This window comes from Chionomys nivalis, chromosome 14, assembly GCF_950005125.1.
Source record: "Chionomys nivalis chromosome 14, mChiNiv1.1, whole genome shotgun sequence".
Lineage (NCBI taxonomy): Eukaryota > Metazoa > Chordata > Mammalia > Rodentia > Cricetidae > Chionomys > Chionomys nivalis.
In genome coordinates this window covers 24,313,034-24,338,937 of record NC_080099.1, presented here as the reverse complement: position 1 = coordinate 24,338,937, position 25,904 = coordinate 24,313,034, and the positions used below count along the sequence as shown (strand labels likewise).

At 50.9% G+C, this 25,904-nt stretch overlaps 1 protein-coding gene across 2 annotated transcripts; it reads left to right on the top strand.

The window, feature by feature from the left end:
* The first annotated feature begins 1,609 nt into the window (after window positions 1-1,609).
* Window positions 1,610-25,829, top strand: Csf1r (colony stimulating factor 1 receptor). 2 transcript variants are annotated; one of them, XM_057788303.1, is made up of 21 exons: window positions 1,610-1,794; window positions 5,274-5,531; window positions 5,916-6,200; window positions 6,458-6,594; window positions 7,210-7,369; window positions 9,510-9,699; window positions 11,792-11,907; window positions 12,046-12,166; window positions 12,284-12,474; window positions 13,714-13,829; window positions 18,502-18,628; window positions 18,742-18,846; window positions 19,257-19,367; window positions 20,278-20,440; window positions 22,329-22,417; window positions 22,512-22,609; window positions 23,398-23,520; window positions 23,606-23,717; window positions 24,347-24,446; window positions 24,731-24,839; window positions 24,971-25,829. In XM_057788303.1, the coding sequence occupies exons 1-21, from the start codon at window positions 1,746-1,748 to the stop codon at window positions 25,160-25,162; spliced, it is 2,952 nt and encodes a 983-aa protein (XP_057644286.1). In that variant the 5' UTR covers window positions 1,610-1,745; the 3' UTR covers window positions 25,163-25,829. The 2 variants fall into 2 exon arrangements, with proteins under 2 accessions (XP_057644286.1, XP_057644285.1); XM_057788302.1 differs by having other exon boundaries at window positions 13,711-13,829.
* Window positions 25,830-25,904: the final 75 nt, after the last annotated feature.

Sequence of the window (25,904 nt, the reverse complement as noted above, 5' to 3'; positions counted from 1 at the left end):
TGTTTAGATGTCTTGTAAAAAAAAAATCACAGAAAGGTCTACACCCTTATCACCTTGGAGACTGTGAGTCCGTGAACAAGCTTAAAGGTATTTGAACTCTCTGAGCTCGGGTTCTCCAGCTGCAGAATAAGAGTGGTAACAGTCCTTATCGCTGGGGATTTAGAAACCCGCAGACCCTGGCTCTCCTGTGTTCTCTATCGGCACAGAAGACTCTGCGACCAAATGTGTGTGATGGGAGTGGATTATGTCACACGCCAAACAAACCACCCCTTCTCAGCAGACACCGGCTTGTCTTTTAAGTCTACTTGGTGCTGCCACCATCTATCTGCTTGGAGAGCGCTCAGATCTAGACTTAGGGACTCAGTCTCCACTTTACCCCACTCCTTGACTAGAGGCACCACAACCTCCTCCATGGATTTCTTTAATTCACTAGAACAGCTCACAGAAAAGTCTGGGAAACATGTTTACTGATTTGTTATACAGGGTATGACAAAGAACTAGAGACTCTGTCCCCCAGACAGAGATCTGGAGTAAGGGGCCATGCCCTCCTTTAGGAACCTCTATTTTAACTAGAAACTTCTGGTTTCCCTTAGTCTTTCAGGTAACCAGACTCTATCCTGAAGCTGTCTGAGGGCTGTCAGCTGCTAGTCAACTGAATGGTTCATAAAATGTACAGTCTTGATGCTCACAAAGATGTTAGGAATTGAGCGTCAGCAAATATGAGTTCATGATATCATTACCAGAGTCCTAGGTAATCAGGACAAATTTCAACAAATCAGGGTTTGACCACTTGACCTAGAAATTGAATAGAAAAGGTGATGGCTAAAGGTAGTGAAGGAATTTAAGCAACTGTGGGCCTGTCTTCTGGGAAAGGGTCCAGGTTTAAATACAGGAAGACCTGGTGTTGGGGCAAGAGGTCCTGCTAATGGCACTGTACTGTCGGGTTGATGGCGTCTCTGTTTGCATTCTACCTATCGGTCCCCAAGGGGTCTTTCTTGGCTTAAAAGCTTCAGTGGACAACTTGGTTCCTACTTAGGAGCAGCCTAATTTCTTCTCATAGGGCGACCACTACCACTAAGTGGGGACAATCTCATCATGGGGTCATCTGTCTGCAGGGCTTGCTCTTTCTAGAACTCAGGTTGAGTTTGGTTTAGGACAAGTGATGGAAACTTCCAGTCACTTCTATAGAGACTGGATACCATAGAAACCCAGTCTCTCAGTGGCCCTTATCTTGATGCCTTCAACCTGGAAGGCAAATGAGAAAGGCGAGAAGAATTTAGAGCCTAGCATGTCTCAGGCAGACTCCTATCTGTGCTCATTGACCCTTGCACTGGAGCATGATTCTTCTCCGGAGTTTTCTTAGAGGTGGCTTCTTAAGTCCCTCTCAGACTTAAACATTTCCCTGCAGGATCCGTTCAGTTCTGCTACAGATTCTGCCTCATTCTGCCTCTCCCTCAGGAGTGATGCTTTGTTTTTTTCTAGAGACCCGATATTTCCAAACTCTGTAGTTCCCTTTCAGCCTAGCTTCATAAAAAAAAAAAAAAAAAAAAAAAAAAAAAAAGAAAGAAAAAAAGGGGAAGAGGACCAGGCCAACGAGGAGGAAGAAAAGGAAAACAAGACCGACAGCCAGTGCAGCAGACAAGAGTGTGTTCAGCTGTCCTCATCCTCACAGAACTAGCAGCTAGGAGCCCTGCGCTCAGCCGACCCTCCAACCTGCATCAGCCCACGCTGCCCCCGGGGAGACTATGGAGCTGGGGGCTCCATTGGTCCTGCTGCTGGCCACAGTTTGGCATGGTAAGAGCAGAAAATGGGGTGTTCGTGAGGGTGTTACAGAGAGGGCCCGCGAAAGGACCCTGAGCATCGCCGCCCCACACTAGAAGCCCCCACTCTCTGCTTCCATCTGCTTTAGCACTGGAGCGCATGTTTGTTTTTATCTGGAGAGAAAAGAAGGGAGAGTGGAGTGGAACCAGTCTGGCCAGGGCTGTGAGGGAGGCGAGTGTAGCCTCTGGCTCATGGTGCATCTTCAGTGTGTCCCTGCTACTTTGGAAGCCGCTAGCCACACTCCTCATTGGCAGGTGGGAGTGGGCATGGGTGAAACTCGGGGCAAGGTTTTCGCATGTTTCCTGTGCGTGCAGGCAATTATCTGGGAAACTCCTTCAAGGCAGATGCTGAGAGGTCTTGGGCACGACTAAGACTTGCATATCTGAGAGAATCTTAGGAGTCTTCCACTGCTCAGTGGCTTCTGCAGTTCTTCCTTGAGTGGTTCCACCAGCTGGACAGCCCAGGTAGCCATGGTTAGGCAGGACCCGGTTCAGAAAGGCCCTTTCTTGGACAGCTTGGGTAAAGGGGTCAGGGTGGAAGAGAAGAGGTTGGCCTTTCTGGCCCAGGGTTTGAGGGTGGGGAGTTCGGAGGAGGTTGGAAGAGAACACACGTGAACTCGTTATTGAGTAAACAAGCAAGAATGTTAGAGGGGGACCAGGGAAGCCAGAGAGGGTCTCCCCAGCCATTGTCTTCCTAGACGCCCCCCCCCCCAACTTCTTGGACAGCAGAAGCTGCTTCGAAACTATCATCTCGGAGGGTGTCAGGCTAAGGGTGAGGACTGGCATGCATGGCCCAGAGTGGCCTGGCGAGCTCGTCTAGGCTCTACCTGGTCTAGCACAAATGTTGTATTTCATGCCACCTACTTATTTGGAGAAAGGATGGAACTTGGTGGGGAAGGGCAGGCTCACTCCGGTCCCTAGGGACTTGGTGCTGCTGGTGATAGAACAGTCCACTGAAGATTCTTTGCTGGCTCAGCCAGTCTCATTGTTTCGTGTCCTGGCACTTTCCTATTAGAATGTGAGTGGTAAACGTTAGGAAACACACATTCTTGAGAATAAGACCTTCTCACCCCAGAAAGTCTTGTGGATTTGAGTCACTGCTCCTCAGGCTTTATCTCGAGGACAGCTTATGTGCACTGCGTGTGTGTGTGTGTGTGTGTGTGTGTCCCAGTTCAATGTCCAGCTCCAGAAGGAAAAGAAGGTGAGAGACGTCGGTGGGAAACCTAAATTTTTAGCCTAACAGGTTACTGGTGATTGAGACCATAGGGACTTCTAAAGGGGTAGGAATAGTGTTGAAGCACTTAGAGGGAGAAAGAGACTGGCCTCTCCTCTTTGGCTGGTGGTCATGAGGGCAGGAGGTTGTGGGGGTGCCTGCTGGAGCTGCTGGTGAGCGTCTAGTATATAGGTACACAAAGGAGGAGGTTTGGGTCAGGGGAAGAATTTGAGCGGGGATGTGTGAGATGAAGAAGGGACAGGCACAGGGCCAGTGGCCGTCAAGAGCTCATCCAAGGGAAGGGAGAGATAATGAGTAGGCTTCCCTTCCTGCCAACCATGCCCGCGGGAAGTGAGAAAGCCGTGCGGTGGATGTGGAGTGTGTCAACCCTGTTCTGCGTAAATATCCAGGAAAACTGGCTAGGAAGAAGTAAGGCAGAAGCCTCCAGAGTACATCTGGAGGTCAAGACAGGAGACCAAGATACGGGGAGCAGAGTAGCTCCGGGGAGGGAAAGGGAAAAGCGACCAAACCAACGGGGAGATAAGCCAGGAGCAGGGGCATAGAACCCAAGGTCGAATCCTGTGACCTTAAGGGTTAAACTCTTAAGTTACTATCTAGCAGGTTCAAGGACGCCTCTTGGGCTCTGCTGTCTTCCAGGTGAACACTGGGATTGGTCCTATCAGACAGAAGAGAGTCCGAAGCCCCGAGGGTCAGCAACTTCCCCATCTGGAAAGGACAGTCGGGGTCCCTAGCCCTAGTCAGCGTGAGCCCAGGCCAGGGTGAAATAGCTCGTCTCTCTTCCTGCTAGTCACACTGCACAGGAAAGCCACAAATCTACATCAGCAGTGGCAGTGTTCTCTCCTCTATTCTACATCTGGCTGATTGGAAGCTCGGGCAGATAAAGGCTGCATGTTTCCCGTGGGTTTGAAATCAGAGCAGACGTTAAACCAGGCTGAAATCATTTGCGTGGAGAGACTTTCCTTTTATGGGCTCACACTTGTGTGTGTGGGGGGGTATCCTCTGAGGAGTGGTTTTAGGAACCACTGTAATACTCTGAGGGCCTGATGTCCTTGGGGCTGCCGTGTCACTGTGTCGATATCAACAGCTGGAGTTGGAGGGGTTGACTTGTGGCGGCCAGCAAACAGGACAGTGACACAGACACTCTTTGTACGGAGTGTTCTGAGACCCAGCACACTGTCCCCCAACTCCAGGACTCCCTCATTGTGTGGACAGGAGCAATGGCCAGGAGGGCAGGGAAGCAGAAGTGAGAGCGCCAGTCTAGAAGGGGCCATAGGCTGGGCGGAAACCGGGGCCAGCCTGGTGCCAGCAATGTGTTTCCGCCCACACAGGCCCAGAGTGCCTGCTGGCCCCTCAGAGGCTGTGAATCAGTTCTCACTTCCCTCCTTCACCCCTATTTCAGGCCTGGGGAAATTGCTGACACTACAGAGGCAGCTAGCCTCCTTCCTTAAGACCTGACAAGGGTTTTAAGTTCTCCTTTCTCCTTCAAGCAAATTTTCCTTAAAAGAGATTGGCTGCCAAGAAACTCTGGCAGGTCCGGAGAAGTGAGAACAGAGTGGGCACCTCAGCAGTTTCATTCATAGACACGACAAACAGAGTCTTTACTTGGCAACAGGTGATGCTGCCAAGACTTCCCGGCATCTGGACGACCTGACGTGCCGGAAAGGTGTGATCACTGTCTGCATTTGTAGGCGAGGGGACAAAGTGAGGAGGATGGATGGCCTCAGGTCACCCCACAAGGCATGGGCCTGATGTGCAGTGGTAGGACAGGGCACAGCAGGAGACACGTGGAGCTTCTCTCTACTGGGCTAAGAACTCACATCTTCTCTTCTTTCCTAAGTACGGGAAGTCAGGACTTGGCCATCTGTTTCTCCATTTGTTTCTTTGAAACTTGTCGTGCTTGAACGGGGCCCTGGGCTTGGCTCTGCAGTCACAGCTTGCTTTGACGGGATTGAGGAGGTCCTGTCCTGGGGTGGGAAGTGATTCAGAAGGCTGGGTCCCCATGGCTCTATGGGAAAGTCTACACGTGAGTCTGAGGTGGCTCCCAACCCAATCTCAGAGGAGTCACTGGGCAGATGTCCACAGATTTGGGAACTGAATGAGGGTTAAGTGATACAGACTCCACAGTACCAGAACTCTCGCTGCCAGAGCATGGTCCAGCTCAACTAGGGGGGTAGCAGGGCTACACCCCAGGCCTCACTTCTGTCTGCACCCTCCTTTAGGTCATGGGGCCCCTGTCATTGAGCCCAGTGGCCCAGTGCTGGTTGTAGAGCCTGGTGCAACGGTGACGCTAAGATGTGTGGGCAACGGCAGTGTGGAATGGGACGGCCCCATCTCTCCCTACTGGACCTTGGACCCTGAATCTCCCGGAAGCATCCTGACCACAAGAAATGCCACCTTCAAAAACACCGGGATCTACCGTTGCACTGAGCTGGACGATCCCCTGGGGGGCAGTACCACCATCCACTTGTATGTCAAAGGTGAGGATACCAAATTCCCTGCATTGGGCAGGAGGGTTAGCTCCTGGTATTAGCATCATAGTAAGCCAGATCCGAGTTTATGGGTTTGAGCATTGGCCATGAACAAACTTTATCCAGTGTTTACAATTTAGGGCAGGCCTCACAATAACCCTATGCTGTAGATGCTATGATTACCTCCATTTTCCAGGGGTTCACAGAGGTTGAATTTTTTTTTTTTTTTTTTTTGGTCTGAGATCATACAGCGGCAAGTACCCGAGGGTACAGAAGCCAACCTGAAACACTCTCTGTATGGTTCTTCTCCAGGACGACTTCGAGCAGATGCTCAAGCTTCTGCTCTCTGTCACTAACAGAGTGTTCAGTTGTCACCTTGAATCCTCTTCTCAGATCCAGTCCGACCCTGGAATTTGCTAGCACAGAAGGTGACAGCGATTGAGGGCCAGGAAGCTGTGCTGCCCTGCCTGATCACCGACCCCGCACTGCAGTCCCATGTCTCTCTAGTGCGAGCCAGGGGCAAGCCGGTCCCACGCAGAATAACCTACTCCTTCTCCCCATGGCGAGGGTTCATCATCCACAAGGTGAAGTTTATTGACAGTGATGACTATCAGTGCAAAGCTATGGTGGATGGTGAGGAATCCCTCTCCATCGGCATCCGACTTAAAGTGGAAAAAGGTATGTAGGATGAAAAAGCCTGCCCGGGCATGGAGGCAGGAAGGGGAGCTGGCAGCCATGGGTGTGGGGAGGACAGAGATAATTCTCTCTCTTCTTTCAATCACTCATTTCTCTCCAGGGCAAGTGGGGTGAGGTGTGTTGGGTGGGACTCTGACCATGAGACCAACTGTGATGAACTAACCAGGGTAACTGATCCCATGGTGTTGGGCACAGTGCCAGCAAGTCTAGGTGTTCACGGGTTGTATTTCTGGCCTTAGTCCCCTCAGGGCCCCCATATGTGCTATTGGAGCCTACGGAGCTGGTGCGGATTCGCGGGGAGGCTGCCAAGATTGTGTGCTCTGCCACTAACGTGGACCCTGAATTTAATGTTTTTCTCAAACATGGAGACACCAAGGTCAGTCCTCAGGGAAAGGAGACGACATGGTGAAGTCTGCCTGTCTTCTCAGCACTGAGAGGCATCCTCACCTCAAACTGGCTTTCTGGGCTGGAGACATGGCTGTGGCCCAGAGGACAGAGAAGAGGGGCCTGAGACCCTGTGCCAAGAGCAGCTGCTCAGGCTGCTAGGTCTTGGGGCTGGAGGTGGCAATCCAGTCCCTTTCAGGGATTACCCTATCCCCTTGCTACAGCTTAGAGAACACTTCCTTCCGACAGAACGAGGATTCCTGTCTCCCTTAGAAGCATGAGCTATGTTGGCTATTTCAGAAAGACTTTAGTAAGAGGGAAGGTGAGGATCCCCAGGAAGGAACGGAAAGGCTTGCCTCCTAGATTCCTCACCCTATGTGCATCATGTGTGAGGTGCAGCCCTGAGCCCTTGCTGTGTGAGTCTATTCACTGTCATTTTAACCCAGGGGTAGGGGACCAGTATTCATCCCATTTTATAGATGAAGCATTTGAGACTCAGCATTTAGACCCTTGCTGAGTACAGGCCGATCACCATTTTAAAGGTGGAGGAGTTGTATTCAGATCCTAAACAATTTTGGTATGTCACCTCTATTCCTTCTATCTACAGCTTGAAATCCCCATAAGCAGCGACTTCCAAAATGACCGTTATAAAAAAGTCCGGATCCTCAGCCTCAATTCTGCAGACTTCCAAGATGCTGGCAAATACTCCTGTGTGGCCGGCAATGGTTTCGGCACACACACGACCTCCATGACCTTCCAGGTGGTGGGTGAGCATCAGGTAGTGGGAGAAGCCTGTGGCTGTTGGGAGATAGGATGGCTTGGTCCTGGAGCCCCATCCTAGGAGACCCTCCACTTCCTCCAAGCCCTTGGAGAGGTGGGTGGTGCTTCACTGTAACATGGTCTAGTCATGCTACGGCAGATCATGCTGGCTCCCTCGTTCCTGAGAGCGGGGGATATTTGTGTCATGTGGACACACAAACAGCGCTTCTTCTCTGCCCGGATTGTGAAGGAAACATTATATCTCTAAATAACAACGCTCCCTCTTACTGGGGCTTACAAGCTGGGGCAGGAGGCATGAGAGTGGAGTTCTTGGGCCTCAATGAGAAAGGAAGGGAACAGGACATCTTGAAGAAGGAGCAGCATGTGCAAGCCCCAAGGGAAAAGAGCCCAAGCGTCTCTGAGATACCAAAAGCAGCTGAGAATACCAGAGATGTGAGTGGGGTGTGAGTGATGGCTCCAGGGGAGGGGAGATGAGGCCGGAGCCAGGTGGCAAAGGAGCCTTAACAGAGTGAGAGGAGAATTTGCACACCACCCTTTTGAGAGGTCTTGAAGGTTATAAAGCAGAGAGCTGAGGTCTCCACCTGACTCAGCTTACCCAGAGGGGACTGGAAGTCAGGAGCACCCACTCCTGGGTGTCATCAAATCTGGCTCTGCCAAATAGTATGTTGACCAACTTCTTTGCGTCTCAATTCCTTTACCTGAAAGAAAATGAGGATATCAATAGTAAATGACTGTATTTAGACAATCTCGAAGAAGCCCTGGTCAGATCTACACTGATAGAGTGTGCGAGCAAATACCACAGTAGAAGACTTGCCCTGGCAGTGGGTGGAGGGGAGCTGGGAGCAGCCACAAGAGTGGATATAGGAAGCTACAGAAGGTGGTGAGGGCGCCAACCATGGGAATGAAGGAGGATGGGTGTAAGATACCCTCCCATTGCCTGGCGATTGAGAGGGAAGCAGTGCACTCCACAGACAGAATCCCACAACAAGGCAGTTCTACAGTGTGCGAAGGTGCTCTGAGTGTGGTCTAGCAGTGTGGCCTGCTGAAGTGTTGAGAGTCAGAGGGGAGGAGAGGAGGAAAGCATGAATCACTGGCCTCAGAACACACACAGGGAACTCCTCAGAACTCTGCCAGGTAAAGGGAAGAGAGGCAGACTCACGCAATGTCAGTCCTCTGCTGGGGCTCTAGCCAATCTGCCTCCCAGTTCGGGCATTCACTGGTCACTCAGTAAATGCAAGAAATGCATACTTGAGCTGGAGAGATGGCTCAGCGGTTAAGAGCACTGGCTGCTCTTCCAGAGGACCTCGGTTCAATTACCAGCACGCACATAGCAGCTCACAACTGTCTATTACTCCAGTTCCATGGGCTCAAGTGCCCTCACACAGACATACACACAGGCAAAAAAACACCAATGCACATAAAATAAAAATAAATTAAAAAAATAAATAAAGAAAAAGAAATGCATACTATTTCAGCTTTTGGCCAGATCTGTATTCAGGCTTGAAGGTGGCAGGGCAGAGGGCAAGCTCAGACACTTTGGGTGAGAGAACTCTGGTTCATGGAGCAGCTGTTGTGCCATTAAGATAGGTCTGTATGCCATATTCAAGGAATGAGTTTGCCAGTAGGCTGGGGTGGTGTGAATGAGAGGTACCACATGAAGTCAGAGAGGTAAGTTGGGCAGGTAGTTGGTCCAATGGCCCTGAGATCCTATGTATGGGACCTAGGCCTTTTTTTCTTGGAGGAGGTGAGAAACAGAAGGTTTGAGCAAAAGCAGCATCATGGTCAGACTTGGATGTAGTAGATGAGCAGGGCTTTCTGGTGCACCATGGAGGACCGTCTATGGGGAAAGAAAGAGGAGGAAGTAAGTTAGGAGGCTATCCCAGTGGTCCAAGGTGATAAGTCCAGACTCGAGTGATAGTGGAGGTGGCCAGAAGGGTCTAGACAACTGAGTGGATCAATAGTGGGAAGACAGGTGACAGAGGTGAGTCCTGGCTGGGGCTGGAGACTGTGAGCCTGGAGCAGAGATGCGCTCAGACCCTCAGATCAGGTCAAGGGGTGGAGAGTCCAGTGGACAGAAAGAGGAGACCAACTCCCCACTAACCCCAGATCTTCTGCGTTGATTTCCAGAGAGCGCCTACTTAAACCTGACCTCCGAGCAGAGCCTCTTGCAGGAGGTGGCTGTGGGTGAGAGCCTCACCCTCACAGTCAATGTAGACGCCTACCCTGGCCTCCAGAGTTATAACTGGACCTACCTGGGGCCATTCTTTGAAGACCAGCACAACCTTGACTTTATCACCCAAAGGACCACCACATACAGGTACTGCCTGTCAGACCACGGACAATGTGTGTGAGCGTATGTGTGTGTCGGGGGTTCAGCCAGAAATGAGGATGCTTGGGTCCTGTTCCATCTGTGCTGCCCCACCATGGGTAGATCCCCTTCCTGTTCTTTATCTCATTTCCCTGACTATGAGAGTATCAGTCCTCTATGTCATTTGTCCTAGTCCCTGCCCTGTGTCTCTGGGTCGCCCAGTGAGTTTCTATACTGTTTCCCAGGAGCTGCTCCACCGTTTGGGGATACATGTTCTCAAGGTCCCTTGGGACCTCTTAGCTTCACCTCCTGTCCTTTTTATGACCAATGCAAATGTAGGAGGTGACTGTGACTTCCACCCCAAGATGTATTTGAGATAACAACCATGTAAAGCACCTACCTTGTTCGCATGGGGTCGGGGCAGAGGGACACGAGCGTGCATTTGCTAAAAGATTAACCATCCTGAAAATCTCCTCGCAGTATATTCTCCTCAGGCTCTGGGATATTTTCGGGGTGCATGTTCCCCTCACCGCCACTCTGCTGGCACTGTTCTACTCCTAACATGGACACATGGGTTGGTCATGTGTCCACCCATGTAGAGGGATACTGCCTGTCTCTGAATGAAGTGTGTCTGTGAGGGTCTTACTCTCCTGACCTAGGGCCTGAAGTTTGCTAGCTGAGCACTCCACCGCAGAGTCCAACCCCAACCTGAGACACCTTTCCCAGAAGTGAACTTTAGTCCAGCAGTGATGGTAGATTTTGTCCAAACAAGGATTGGTACTTTGCTGTCATTAGCGCCGGAGAGATGGCTCAGAGGTTAAAGCGCACTTGCTGCTCTTGCAGAGGACCCAGGTTCCGTTTCTAGCATCCATAAGCATTAACTGTAACTCAAGTTCCAACAGATCTGTGGGACTCTTCTCGCCTCCGTGGGCAGCAGACACACATGTGGTAAACACACATGCAAGCAGGCAAGACACTTATACACATAAAATATAAAAATATACCTTTAAAACTGCATTTTAAATATTCGTTTTATTTAATGTGTATATTTTGCTTGTATCTATATCTGTACACCACTTGTGTGCCTTGTGCCTGCAGAGGTCAGAAGAGGGCGCCAAATCCTCTAGCACTGGAGTTATAGATGGTTGCGAGTCACCCTGTCTGTGCTGGGAACCAAACCCTGAGTCCTCTGCAAGAGCACAGTGCTCTAAACCAGTGAGTCAGCTCTCCAGTCCTGTTTAAAAACGTGTTCATTACCTAAACAGTGCTGCCTTCATTAGCTGGACGTTCATTAGCAGATGTCTATTATCTCGGGACTTGGGCAACAGAGGCAGAGGAATCGGGGTTCAAGACCAGCTCTAGAGGAAGCACAGCAAGTTAGAGGCCAGCCTGGGCTATGTCAGATCCTGTCTCAAATCACAACAGCAAGTACACTCATAATGGACAAATCATCCATTAGAGACTAAGAAAATTGCCTGGAATCAACCAAAGGTGACTTTTTGCTTTAGCGTTGTTTTTAGACTTTTCTATAGTAAAGAGAACCATTAAATTAAGTGCCTATTATGAGTATGCCTTCAACCCTCAAGCCAATCTGGTGAAGTAAACCAAACCAAACAAAAATCCGTCAGAATCACCCTGAGTCAAGAAGACCACAGCAGTTGAATGTCTATGTAAAACCACACAGCCAAAAGTGATAACAATGGAATTTGGTCTCTGGTTTCTGTAGCTACACAGTTCAGAACCAGTCCTGTCTCTTGTCCCTGTCACCATCCCCAGGACCAGGTAGCACATTAGGGATGCTCAGTAGGGGTTGTGGTGCTTGTGAACACTTAGCTCAGTGGTAAGAAGGAAGAAACTTGTGATATACCTCCCAGGACCTTGCGAACATCATCTGTAAGAAACTTTGGGGAAAACACAGAATACCCTGAGATGAGAGGACAGTCAAGGGCCAGGGGTAGGTGTTTTCCCCTGTCTCAATGGCACACTCCTGAAGACCTGACTCAGACAAGACCTCTGTGCCCTGAAACTTTAACAAAGGATGATGCGCTTTACTTCACAGGACACCAGTTTATAACAGTAGTGTCTCTTGGGTGTCTTACAGGTACACATCCACGCTCACCCTGAACCGTGTAAAGCCCCTGGAGGCTGGCCAATACTCCTTTACGGTCCACAACAAGGCAGGCTGGAACAATGTGACCTTTGAACTCACCCTGCGATGTGAGTGACAGGGAGGCTGCCCAGGGTTGGGTATACTGGGAGGGGTGAGGGTAGCAGGCTCAGGGCAGGTGGTCAAGAGACAGAGACCTCACCCCTAAGGCTGATCCTGCCTTCGTTCATCCTTCCCCTCTTCCTCAGATATCCCAGAGGTCAGTGTTTCGTGGATCGTTGTGAATGGCTCTAATGTCCTGCTCTGTGATGTCTCTGGGTACCCTCAGCCCAATGTGACATGGATACAGTGCAGGGGTCACACTGACAGGTCAGTGGGCTTGATTCCCCTCCCTAGGCTGAGCATCCGGGTGAGGTACCCATGAGTGGGAAGGGCATGCTGATGTGGGAGACCCCAAAGCCCTGAGTCAAAATCTATTCTTTCCAGGTGTGATGAGGCCCAGGCCTTGCAGGTTTGGAGTGATGTCCCCTCCGAAGTCCTGAGTCAGGAGCCCTTCCACAAAGTGACCATTCAGAACCAGCTGCCCATTGGGGCCTTGAAACACAACACAAGTTATATTTGCAGGGCCCACAACGATGTGGGGAACAGCTCCCAGGCCTTCAGGGCCGTCTCTTCAGGTAATCCATCCTCCTCAGCCAGCATTGGCATCCGACGTGTGGAGACTACTTGATCCCTCACCCCTGACCCAGGGATTTCTACTTGGAGGAGACCCCAGTCATCCTGAGTTCCACCTCCGGGTCACCCTGGCTAGTCCTGAGCCACAGGACTCTGGACATGGTGACATGGAGAGGTCCAGCGTCTCTCACTGGGGACTGAAGAGGAAAGGGCAGGATCAGGGAGTGGAAAAAAGAATGAGGCAGAGATACCCCAGATGGAGACTTATAGAGGACCAGGAGAGACTGAGAGATACCGAGAGACACCAGCAAGCTGGTCTACTAGTCTGGGCCTTTGGCTCCTCCCTGCATCCGAACTCACATGAGGGAAAAAGGACTTGAGTGAAGAAATACAGTTCATCCCATGTCCACGGCTAGAGGGATGCTTCCTCCCTTCCTCTCCAGCTCCCCCTTGTTGTCTGCCCTGCCCAATCCTGAGACACAGTCCTCACTCAGGGCCGCGGTGCAAGGGTTTGCCCAGTGCTGATATGGAGTCCGCAGCTGGGCCTAGTCTCACTGAGAAGCCCACAGCCTCCCCGAGCCCCTAAACTGTTACTGTGGCGGGGCCTGGGTGAAGCTCCCAATCCTTGGCTTCTGCTTGGCTCAGGGATCATGTCACTCGTGTCCTCCAGTCACTAGCCTGGAGCAGCTGTTGACAGGCCCGTGGGCCCTGGTATCATCACTGCTGGTGGTGGCGGTTTTAAATAGAAAAGTCCCACGGTGACAAATGCTGGCACTGTACCAGGCATTGTCTCCACGACCCCTCACTCACTAGCAGCAAAGTCCCTCCTTTCTTCATTTTGGAAAGACAACACACCTGAAATGTTTAGAGGTCTCGTTTGGTGTCTCGTGTCACCTAAGGGACCCAAGCTCCTAGCTGGACTTGGAAATGACCTATATCCTTCCGACCACATGAAGATTAGAGGTCAGGAAGGGGAGACCCGGGGGCCCTAAGCTGGCTCTGAGCTGCTAAAATCACACAGAGCACCTGGAGGAAGCCGCAGGAAAGCTGAGGAGGATTTCCCCGCCAAGACCTCTCTGCCCACAGGTGCAAGCCATAAAGCCCCAACACTAGGATTTGCGTACAAGCCGTAGCTGGCCCCCGAGCCAGCCTGCTCCAGAGAATTTTCACGCTCTGGTAGAGGGATGGGACTGAATACAGTCTCTCCACTTGCTCACTCCTCTGCCCCCCTCTTCCAGAAGAAATCAGAATGCAGCTCCCTGATGAGTACCTGTTCACTCCGGTGGTGGTGGCCTGTATGTCTGTCATGTCTCTACTGCTGCTACTGCTGCTGCTGCTCCTGTACAAGTACAAGCAGGTAAGCTGGGCCGTGGAGCTGGGCCGCGGAGCTGGGCTGCGGAGCTGGGCCGGGCCCCCAAGGGAGCCAGAGGAGGAGGACCCCTGCTCACGCTAGCTCGTTCTGACTGGCTGTCACGCAACCAGAGCTGTTCATTAAGTGTCTACTGTGTGTCAACATGGGCTAGCACCAAGAAGTTTCCGGTGCAATGATCCTATGCTTGACCATTGGGGGTGGAGGTGGCGGGGAGGAGAAGGTATAAAAGAAGGTATAAAATTGCCTTTTAAGGTGCCTAGCTCTGCCCGGCTCTGCCTGGCTCTGCCGCTGGGACTGAGGGGCAATGGGCATGTTCAAGTTCCTTTCTCTACCTGTAAAATGGGGTTCATGATGGCAGGTTATCACCAAGATCCTCTACCTTGTATGTATAGAGCCGGGGTGGGTTGTTGAAGAAAGACAGGACTTGGTGGTGGAGCCTGTGTTTCCGTGCAAGGAGGAAGTTGGCTGCAGACCCAGCTCATGCATGTTGGGATAGGAGCGTGGCTAAAGTTGGCATCTCCTTGACCACACGCCAAAGTGGTTGCTGGGTGCTGCTCACCACCCAGACATGGCTTAGTCACTGTCACGGCTACTGGGTCCTCGGAGATATACAAAATTCTTCCTTATTTTAACCTAAAAAACTTTCTCTGGTACCCCATGAGCCACAGGCTCCCTCACGCCTTTCTGCCTTGGCTGTCTGGCGTCACCTGATGGGGGTCTAGAGCACCTCAGCTCATTCTCTCTGCAAGCATCATGCTTTGAGTATTTTGCTCCAAGTACCTTCTCATGTCCCATGCAGGAAATTTAACTGCTTCTTAAGCAATCTAAGGCCAGAAGACCTGCAGCGCTAGGCTGCCTTCTTCCACATGCCCTTTGGTGTCCCCTGGCTGAGGCACCCTGAGGGTCAGGGCAGGAAGCGGTTCTCTTCTGCACAGATTCTGCCCAGGTGACTTGGCGCCACCTGTCTATCGCCCAGATCTGGGTGAGGAGGGGTCTGCCTGTGGAAGGGTGGCTTCTGCTCAGGGCTGAGTCATCACCTCTGTCACCAAAAGAAGCCACAACAGTCCGGGAAGAAACAGGGGAAGAGGAAAGAGCAGGAGTCAGCTGGCCCTGAGGACAGGGACAAAGGAAGGGAGAGAGGTGGACACAGAGGAGGGGAGGGCAGAATCAGAAAGAGGATTGGAGAGGTGCTGGGACCAGGCCTAAAATGAGACAGGAGGGTCTGCAGAGCTTCCAGTGGGAAGTGTTCAGGTCTCCACCTTCCCCAGGCTCAATATCGATCCCACAGAGCCAGGGGCATGATCAGGGGAGTGGCCAAGATCTGAAGTTCCCAGACATCTCTTCAGTCTGCGTCAGAAGATAAAGGAGGACCCGGGCTTAGGGCTGGTATGAACAATTGGTAAATTGATTGATACGCAGTGAGAATTTAGGCAGGCCCAGCTTCCAGAAAAGGCATAGGAAGCCCCGGCAGCTGGCCTTCCAGGCACCGCTCCTGATAGGAAGAAACCTTGCAGGCCACTTACTTTTATAAGGATGGCCCCCCACATCCCTGGGATAGCAGAAATCCCCGAGTTTGGTGGGGAGGCGGGGGTCCAACACTAAAACCATAGATTCAGCCCTGGGAGCTTCCAGCCACACCTCCCTTCCCCCACCCTTCCCTCTTCTCCCTTCATCCCTTCCAGCTAGGCCCTAGCGGAGGTGGGAGGGCTGAGTCAGCCCAGCTGCAGAAAAACAGGGAAGCAGAAGTGGCTTGGAGAAAAATAGTCACAGCCACAGAGACTCCTAGAGATGCAGGATGCAAGGGGCAGGAGGGGTCTCTCAGACTAAGGGAGTTTGCTCCCTAAATCTCCTTTCAGACTCTTTCCCCAAGCCATAACGTGCAGATGTTTTGTTTTTACTGGTGGAGTTTTGTGTTTGTTTGCTTGTTTTTATTTGTTATTGTTGTTTGTTTGTTTGAGGATTGGGTCTTTATATCTTTCAGGATGGCCTCAAACTCCTTCCATAGCTAAGGCTGGCCTTGAACACCCCCATCCTCCTGCTTCCATCTCCCAAGTGTTAGGATTACAACATGTGCCATCGCAACCAGCTGGGTGTTATTTATGTCTAACTTTTGTCTCAAATATCCAACTGGAAGCTCTTCCTCCTCTAACACTCATGCATCCTTTAGTTCTTCTCGCTGAAGCATCCAAGGCTTAGACCCTGTCCCCAAGGCCTAGTCCCTGTCCCCAAGGTCTGACTGGACATCAAGTTGGTCTGTTGACCCAGTGTCCTCCACTACCCCAGCTTCCACTTTCCCATAAATGGGACCTCCCCTCAGCACTTCTCAGGTCAATTCATGATGTGGTACCCTCACGCAGCTGCCCTGGGGCCAGGAGAAGGTGAAACAATCACCCGCTTCTATCCAGACCTGAGAGGGAACTGGAGCCAGCATAAGGTGTAATATGTGGACACCCCTCTGTCAGAGGGCTCTGCCTCACCTCCTCTTCCTTCCCCTAGAGTTAGGAAATAGCCCCCTTCTTACAGCCCTCCTGGCCTTCCTGTGTAGAAGCTCCCCTCTCACCCCTGAGTCGCATTGGTCACCTGCCTGTGTTTGTCAGGATCTTACCCCACCCTTCAGCGTCTGTGCACTCTCTGCCTGGACAGTTCTCGGGCTGGCTCCTCATGGGCTCTCCTGGCTCATCTCACACCACTCTCTGTCACATCATCCTGCTTTGCTGACTTCATGATGTTATTTTTCAAATGTTTTAAGAGATTTGTTAGCATCTATTACTTATATGTGATAGTGGTTTTCAATATGACGTTTTCAAACACGTACATAATGTATCTTGATGCAATTCACCGTTTTCATCTTCATTACCCTCTCTCGTTTCCCTCTCCCATACTTGCTGGTCCCCTTTATTTCTCCAAACTCTTTCACTTTCCTTTGTGTGTGTGTGTGTGTGTGTGTGAGAGAGAGAGAGAGAGAGAGAATGTATGTATGTGTACATATGCATGAGTGTATATTTGTGTGTTTGCATGCGTTTGTGTTCCAGTATGTTTTGTTAGGGTTTCTGACAGAAGTGTAGGTGAGAAGTTACAGAGATGGGCTGGCTGTACAACTGAGGAAAACGTCCCTCCACCCCCATAACCAGTAATTTCCTAAAGTTCTTCAGGGAGCCTCTTCATGACAGGTTGTTGGCAGGCCCAAACTGTCCAGGTCTTATGCAGGTACTCAGAGCTGCTGTGAATTCAAGAATTCATTAGCCGTCCCATGCCTGGAAGACAATCTTCGTAACACTCCACCCCACCCTTGCTCTTCCTGTCTTTTCTACGGTGTCCTCTGGGCCTCGGAGGAACACAGATGTCTCATTTGCAGCTGAGCTGTCAACAGTCAGTTACTCTCAGCATTTTGACTCGTCATGAGTCTCTGCAGTTACTGCTGACTATTGCAACCAGCAGCTCCTCTGCCCAAAGCTAAGAACAACGCTGAGCTTTGGGAATAAACAGAATTGTTTAGAAGGCTAATGGACAGGCATATCAGATCCATTTAGCAAAACAACAACTGCATATTCCCCACTAGGGTTAAGAACCTCCCTAGCCAGGAACTTTTGACCAATACAGTACCAGATGTGGATTCCTTCCTGTACCCTCAGTTCCAATCAGAAAGTGGACGATCACCCCATAACAGACTTGACACTATTTGCACCAATGGGAGCATCTTTCACAGCATTATTTGAAGGTTGCCTATCTACGTATTTAAGTTGAACGCCTTTCTTGGCCATGCAAATGCTAGCCCCATGGGATCAAGCATCTGCCTTGTTCAATAATGAATCAGTTGTGCTTGATAGAAGTGAATGCTCAGTAAAATGTATTCTTTTACTGCATGGCTGTATTATTCGGTTGGGAAAAGAGCAATTCTGACCTCAGCATAGATGTGATGATGACGATTCTTAGCCACAGAAAATACTGTATGAAATACTCAGGGCAACAAAATGATTCGAGACGAAAGCTGTGCCTTCCAGAGGCTCTAGCGGGGAGGCAGTGGGAAACTGCTATTCCCTGGGTATGGAACTCATTTTACAAGATCAAAAGAGTTCTGGAAATTGGTTCCCTATCAGCGTGAATGCAGTTAATGCCCCTGAGGTATACAGTTGAAAATGTTTGGGGTGGTACATTTTCCGTTCTGTATATCTGATTACAATTGAAAATACATGCAGGGCTGGAGGAGGATAGCTTAGTTGTGCAGTATGAACTTCTACATATAAAAGGCCCTGGTCCAGTCCCTAGCACCTAGAACAAAACCACCAACATAAGCTATTTATATGAGAGAATGGTTTGTGAATGAATGGATAGTTCTCAATGTCTACCCTCCACTTTGGCCCAGGAATTATCAAATTCAGAGGCATCAAGGCCTCCAGAAATTATCTTATCCAAGTCTTTGAATGAACAGTTAAGGAGACTGAGGTTTGGAGAAGGGAAGGGCATACACACAGTAAGGCAGAATCCAGCAGGACTAGCTTTTGCCGCTATGCCCACAAGATGCCTCGCTCCCTCTCAACTCACAACAGGCTGAGAGCTTCTGCATTGTCTTCTCGTGCTCTTAGGAGTTGAGATGCAAGGTCCGTCTGCCAACCCATCAGCCCCCCGCCCCCTGCAATGCCTCCTTTTCTTTCTGCAGAAGCCTAAGTACCAGGTGCGCTGGAAGATCATTGAGAGCTACGAAGGCAACAACTACACCTTCATTGACCCAACCCAGCTGCCCTACAATGAGAAGTGGGAGTTCCCCCGGAACAACCTGCAGTTTGGTGAGAGTGGTCTCGGCACTCTGATCTTCCATCACAGGGATGATGGGGGCTGATGGGGGCTGCAGGGACCCAGTAGGCCTCAGGAGCCTAAGGAGCCCTTGTGTCTGTGATAGGTAAGACGCTCGGAGCTGGCGCCTTTGGGAAGGTGGTGGAGGCCACAGCCTTTGGTCTGGGCAAAGAAGATGCCGTGCTGAAGGTGGCTGTGAAGATGCTCAAGTGTGAGTCGGAGGAGGTGCAGCATGGGAGATGGGGAGTGGGCTGGCACCACTGTCCCAAGAGGTGCTGTCCGCACTCTCAAACTGTTGGCACCTGGGGGTTTTAAGTTGGGACTTGACTTCCTGACTGAGCTCCAGGCTCCTTGCGTTTCCTGGTTCTGAGGGTCTTTGTCAACCTTTGAGGAGGAATGGGCCTTCTGACTGAGCCCAAAGGAAGTTAGGGTGAACAGAAGCCACCCAGGGAATGACCCTGTCACAGCTTGGCTTCCTCCCCTCCATATTAGCTCAGTAACAGGAGCATCCTTCCTCTCCTCCCCCCTTCTCCCTCTGTCTTCCTCCCTCCCATTTGTATGTCTGTATTTCTCCTCCTTTTGGATTCTGATCCTCTGGTTTTCTGGCGCTTCTTCTCCCAGCCACGGCTCATGCTGATGAGAAGGAGGCCCTGATGTCAGAACTGAAGATCATGAGTCACCTGGGACAGCATGAGAATATAGTCAACCTCTTGGGCGCCTGCACGCATGGAGGTGAGAGCTGGGCAGGAAGGGCTATACTCATGGGCTTGGGTATCTGAGGGTGCATGGACATCTGGCTTCAAGGTCCCCTTGAGCTCTAAGTGCCTATAGGACTCCTGCCTCCAAATCCCTGATAGTCCTAGCCTAGATTCATAGACATAGGAGCTACTTATGGGTAGGTGATGCAGAAATCTATGTACAGCCCCCATTAAGCCCACTTACAAGGAATTTATCATGAAGCCCCAAACCTACCTTTCTCCCCACCCCCCCAAGATTTACTATTGTTGTTGTCTTTTTTAAAAAAGTTTGTTTTGTTTTCTGTTTTTCAAGACAGGGTTTTTCTGTGTAGTCCTGGTAGTCTTGGAATGTATTTTATAATAAAGGCTGGCCTCGAACTTACAGAGATCCACCTGCCTCTGCCTGCAGGGTGCTAGGATTAAAGGCATGCACCATGCCCGGTTTAGATCTACTTTTTAAAAAGCTCCTACCCCAGATGTACATGTCTCCAAACTCCAACTCATCTCTTTCCTCTTCATTATAGCAGCGTTGTCGGTACTGAACTGCCATTCTCTGAAAAAAAGACTTTTTGAGCTAAAATTTTCCTTTTTCCTTTTTTGAGACGGTCTCATTTTAATCCAGACTGGTTTGGAATTTGCTGTGTAGCCTAAGCTGCTCTTAAACTCGCAATCTTCTTGTTTTAGCTTTGCAAGAGCCAGGATGACAAGCAAGCGTCATCACACTAGGCTAGGCTAGGCTTTTTTGAGAGTTTTGTTAATTTTTTTAGTGGCTTTACACAAATAAGGTTATTAAAACACTGAGAAGCTTGCTCCCAGAGGCAGGATTAGAAATCAGAGGCCCTTGTTCACATGGGGAGTGGAACCTTGGGGTGCATCTCTCTCACTCCCTCTTTTGGCTGCCTTAGGGCCAGTGCTGGTCATCACTGAATACTGTTGCTATGGCGACCTACTCAACTTCCTGCGAAGGAAAGCTGAGGCCATGCTGGGACCCAGCCTGAGTCCTGGTCAGGATCCCGAGGGGGACTCTGGCTACAAGAACATCCACCTGGAGAAGAAATACGTGCGCAGGTAGCTCCCTGGCAAAGGGCAGGACAGACAGGAGGCCAGGACGGGAAGGGGTCCCACACAGCCTGTTTGTCATGAGGAGTACCTACCCTGGTCTTTACAGGAACTCTGATTTCTTACAACACATTCCTATCATTCAATAACTTAGCTTTATCATTCTGAACACTTAGCATGCTCCAGGAATGTGGAAGGCGTGGCTTGGTTCATGAATCCATCACCTTCAACTGTTGAAAGATTCTCCTAGGCCCTCACGTGGAGGACTTGGGGCAATTGTGTGTTCCTGTTTGTCTCACAGCATATCTGTGGGGGCTGCGGGACACGTAGTCCCCTCAGGAGTGGCCAACCTGTCTCCACATCCCCATGGGGAAGTGAGAACAGAGTTTATTAGTTGTTGGATGGAGGTAACAAAACAGCCTGGCCTGTGGTGAGGTTCCTGGTCCGCTCAGGCCTCAGTTTCCCCTGGTAAGCCAACAGTGTTGAATCTCTTGGGGTCTTCTGTGATTCTCGGAAGCCACCGGAGGTTATGGACAGAGCCACATGGGGAAGCAGAGAGAGGAAGAAACAAGTTTCCTGTTGCCCATGATGGGCAGAGAGGGAACCTGGGCTAAACCTATGTTTTACGTTGGAGTCTCCGTTTTGGGTCATGGTGTGTGGGGCTGTAAGTGCAGCAGTACTGGATCAGGCCATGCTCAGGACCAGGGGAGTATACTCTGTGCTTGCAATGAAGGCCCTGGCTGCTGCTGAGCCCAGGGGAGCCAAAGGAGAAGGAGGTTCCCTAGCTTCCTTCTTTAAGTGTACAGACAATCAAAGCGTCCCTAGAGTGGGGCATTTCAGGAGCAAGTGGTATCTAAATGGGACCTACCTAGGGAACTCAAGTTATGCTATTACAGAAGTGTGGTTTCCAGAACGAGGAGATGCTGACTGTGCCATGGATGGATCCTAATGGAGACCCGAGTTTCTCTTCTGGGAAGGCTGTTGTATGGGCAACAGCTTGCTGGCAAACCGTCTCCCTGGGCTCAGATGTCCTAAGCCAGTTTAAGCTCTGCTCTAGACTTGGGCAAATTTAATGCTATTAGTGGCTGCCAGGGGGCATGAGTAATGTTAAAACCCCTCCAAGCAATTGGTTTTAATTATGTATGAGTGTGTGTGTGTGTGTGTGTGTCTGTGTGTGTGAGTACCGTATGTGTTTCTGGTTCTCACAGAGACCAGGATGGCGCCAGATACCCTGGAACTGGGGCTACAGGCAGCTGTGAGCCTCTGTGGTTCAGGAACCAAACCAAGATTCTCCAACTAAACACTCTGAGCCACATCTCCAGGCCCCTTCCTGTACAATTTTTAAATTTAAATTTTTTTCTTTTTACATTTATTTGTAATGTTGATATATAAGCTGGGTCTCTCTCCATCATATGGGTCCCTGGGTTTGGGCTCAGCCCGTAAGAGCCTTTACGCTGAGCCATAGTGCCACCCTCCTGGAGTAATTTTTAATGAGGAACCAGCTGGTGAGATACTGTAGGGCCAGATCAGGTCAGGGAAGGGGCCTGGAATGTACTCACATTCCAGCAGGGCTGCCAGAGAAACTTCTCCCCGCCTTTGAGGAGAGAGAGGTTGGTATTAGCAGCAGCAAAGCCCTCCATCAGGCAGAGCTGTCCAATGACAGGATGGGGTGGGTGTCTCTGGCACTGGTGGCTAAGCAGGGCACAATGATTGCTTAAGTAGAATATGGCATGGGGCCTTCCTTATCAGAGAGGGACACTCAGGCTGACCTTTAGGTTCCTTCCCCTCTGCTGAGTGACTCTGGGAGTCCACAGGGCAGCTGAAGGGCAATGCCTGGGCTAGGCTCTGCAGGGCTGGGCATTGCATTGATCACTTCCCAATTCTCTTTCCGATCCAGGGACAGTGGCTTCTCCAGTCAGGGCGTAGACACCTATGTGGAGATGAGGCCTGTCTCTACGTCTTCAAATGACTCCTTCTTTGAACAAGGTGCGGAGGTATCGGGGGTGGGCCTAGGGGCTGGGGACTGGGGCCATGGAGGAACAAAGTGTGACAAAGGGGTCGCCTGGATGCCTTTTCCTAGATCTGGACAAAGAGGCCAGCCGGCCACTGGAGCTCTGGGACCTTCTCCACTTCTCCAGCCAAGTGGCTCAGGGCATGGCTTTCCTGGCTTCTAAAAACGTGAGTCTGGGTGAGGGGAGGCTGAACTTCCTTCTGACTGCAGAAAGGAAGAAGGGAAGGGGAGGGGGCCCAGGGAGAAGCAGTGGAGGGGTGGGAGTGTGAGGGAGTAAGTGGGCAGTTTACAGAGGAGGTGGTGGGAGGGAACGGTGCTGAGGCAGGCTCCTCCTGGAGGCCTGGCCCCAGGCCTTTGCATGCCTGTTTGGTTTTCCTACGTGACCACGGACAGGCTTAACAGCTTAATAACTGTAACAGCTGTTTTTCCTCATGAAGCACTTAGTCTTGCTGGCTGAGCTATAAGGATGTCAGAACTCAAGGGCTCATTCCGCCGCCCCCAGAGCAGACTTGAGGGGAAAAGGTTTGATTTCTGGTTCCGTTCTTTGCTGTGACAGTTCAGAGTCCATAAGCCTCAAGGTCTGTGCCTACAAAAATGGGTACTCTCACGAACTGTTTAGGGGGTCTGATAGGTTATTGTGTTATGCAAATGCTCTGGTACTGTATGTCCAGAGGTGGCAGCTGTCGGTGTTAGGAATGATGTGGACCGGTGCTCGCAGCAGAGGGACCATTGCTTCTGAGGTAGCAACCGCCCAGTTGTTACTGCCGCTCAGAGGGCAAGAGGAGTGCGGGAGACAGGGCTGTGGGGCTTCCTAAATGTTAAACTGGCCACATTAGATTCTCTCAGAGCTCAGGCCTGCACAGGTTTGAACAGGAGTAGAGAGTAGACTAACAAAACCTGTCATCTATTCCTCATTATGATCTATTCCCTCATTACGTTCCCCCTCCTGGCTCAGTGCATCCACCGGGATGTAGCAGCTCGAAACGTACTGTTGACCAGTGGACACGTGGCCAAGATTGGGGACTTTGGGCTGGCGAGGGACATCATGAATGATTCCAACTATGTCGTCAAGGGCAATGTGAGTGCTGAGAGCTAGTGTGACTGACTGGTTGGGCAGGCTGTGGAGAGCCACAGCCCCAAGTGACGTGGGACTGTCTTGTCAGGCCCGCCTGCCTGTAAAGTGGATGGCCCCAGAGAGCATCTTCGATTGCGTCTACACAGTTCAGAGTGATGTGTGGTCCTACGGAATCCTTCTCTGGGAGATTTTCTCACTTGGTGAGTTGCTAAGCCTGCTTCTGGCACAGTCTAGAGCTGACCTGTCTTTGGCTACTTGACTGGTGTCGAGCCTTGTGGATGAAATCTATTCAAAGACACAGCAAGGGCTGGCAAGGGCTCTTGAACCAGCGTAGCAGTACCGGTATGCAATCCAGACACCCCACACAATGCACATTTCCTGAGTCCTTCCTTCACTTGCCTCTGCTTGGTTAGCAGTAGCTTTTATCTAGAATGCCACCTGCCAAATGCCATTGAAGATGCCATGCCGCTAGTCACCATCTAGCTCCCATTTACAGGGGAGTAGGCACAGCCCTTGTGCTGAGTCCGTAATTGTACTACCAAGTCATGTGGCATCACCTCTTTGCTGATTCACAATCCAGGCTTTGTTCCATCTACTTCCAAAGCCTATGCTGGACCCTCTGTGCTTGGTAATGAGGGGCTGAAGGCTATGGGTTCCCAAAGCCTAAGTGTGCCTACCGCGTAAACCTCACCTAGGAAGTCCTGAGCATGCGAGTAGTTTCTGCTCTAGGACTACAGCTGGGATAGGGCCTTTACACGCTGCCTGAGATACACGTGGGCGGGGAAGGGGTAAGCAAGGGTGGTCTCTTATACACTCCTGGCCTTTGCAGGACTGAATCCCTACCCAGGCATCCTGGTGAACAGCAAGTTCTACAAACTGGTGAAGGATGGATACCAAATGGCCCAGCCTGTATTTGCGCCAAAGAACATGTATGCAAAGGCACCTAAGGGAGGCAAATGGATTCTAGGGTTTGGGTGGTTTCTTAGATGAGCATGTGACCCTGGTCTTTGTCCAGAAGGCTCCAGGCTTCCATCTGTAGTGTATTAAGGTTCTAAACTCTGAACTCAGGAGCCTTAAGCATGCTAATAGGTGCTGTACCACTGGACCATACCTCTAGCCCCTAACTTACTTCTGACTAGTTTTAGAGGTCCTTCACTAGGTATATCTCCCTAGTGATATGCCCTGACATGGGCAAACTTTGTTCTGTCTCCAGATACAGCATCATGCAGTCCTGCTGGGACTTGGAGCCTACCAAGAGACCCACCTTCCAGCAGATCTGTTTCCTCCTTCAGGAGCAGGCCCAACAGGACAGGAAAGAGCAGGTGAGAAGGATGGAATGGCTGTCTGGCTGGATAGAGCAAGTGAGAAGGATGGAATGGCTGTCTGGCTGGATAGAGCAGGCTGGGCTGTTCCTCAAAGTTCTCAGCTGTCTCTGGCTTTTCTTCCCCCTCAGGACTATGCTAACCTGCCAAGCAGCAGCAGCAGCAGCAGCAGTAGCAGCAGCGGCAGCAGCAGTGACAGAGGTGGTGGCGGCAGCAGCAGCAGCGAGCCAGAGGAGGAGAGCTCCAGTGAGCACCTGGCCTGCTGTGAGCCAGGGGATGTCGCCCAGCCCCTGCTGCAGCCCAACAATTACCAGTTCTGCTAAAGTGGGGTAGTGGAGTGCTGCTGCTCCCAACTTCCCAGCTCTACCTCCTCCATAGACGGGCGACATGGGGAGAACATATGAACTTTGTCCTCAGCTTGGTCCAGCTCTGAAACTTCAGAACTTGAGGGGTCTTGGGGAGGTCAGAGGCTCCCATTCCCAGAGCCTGGGCCATCACTGCCAATGGGGTTTCACAGTGCTAGCCTGTATTTACTATGCCAATTCATGCACCCCTAGTTCACTATCTTCATCCTGTTCTCAACTCTCTTGTGTTTCAATGGAAAGACTGACTTTATGTTTCAGAAAAACAAGGCTCCCAAGGCTGTAGGTAAGCAGAGGGCCTGCCTCCCTGCCATGCTCAAAGACTACTGGTTTCTTGAGGTAGGATGGCTCCTTCCTAAGCTCACAGGACTGGTCTCTACTCTTGACCTTTACTCTCGATAGTCCCACCTCATCCTGGATCTTGTACTGCTAGAATGAGCCAAGTGGCAGCTAAAAGTGAGGGGTGTTCTATCTATACCCTGTTATTCTAAGCTAGAAGGCATGGGGCCTTGGTGCAAGGCTGGCCACACCAAGCAAATACTGCATGCTCCTCTCCAAGTGATTTGTCCTCATTAACAGTCAACATTAAACTAACAGCATTAACACAGCCAGCAGTGTCTGGTTCTTTGTACCACACAAGTGCCTACCAGTTCCCTGGGACCTCCTTCCATCAACCCCTCACGAGAAGTGAATAGCAAGCGCC

What these genes read in the sequence shown, in the direction of transcription:
- Csf1r (XM_057788302.1), top strand. Translation starts at nt 1,746, where the DNA reads ATGGAGCTGGGGGCTCCATTGGTCCTGCTGCTGGCCACAGTTTGGCAT. An exon ending in CATGACCTTCCAGGTGGTGG is followed by an intron (nt 7,370 to 9,509) that starts GTGAGCATCAGG and finishes GTTGATTTCCAG; the next exon opens with AGAGCGCCTACTTAAACCTG. An exon ending in CTTCAGGGCCGTCTCTTCAG is followed by an intron (nt 12,475 to 13,710) that starts GTAATCCATCCT and finishes CCCCTCTTCCAG; the next exon opens with AAGAAATCAGAATGCAGCTC.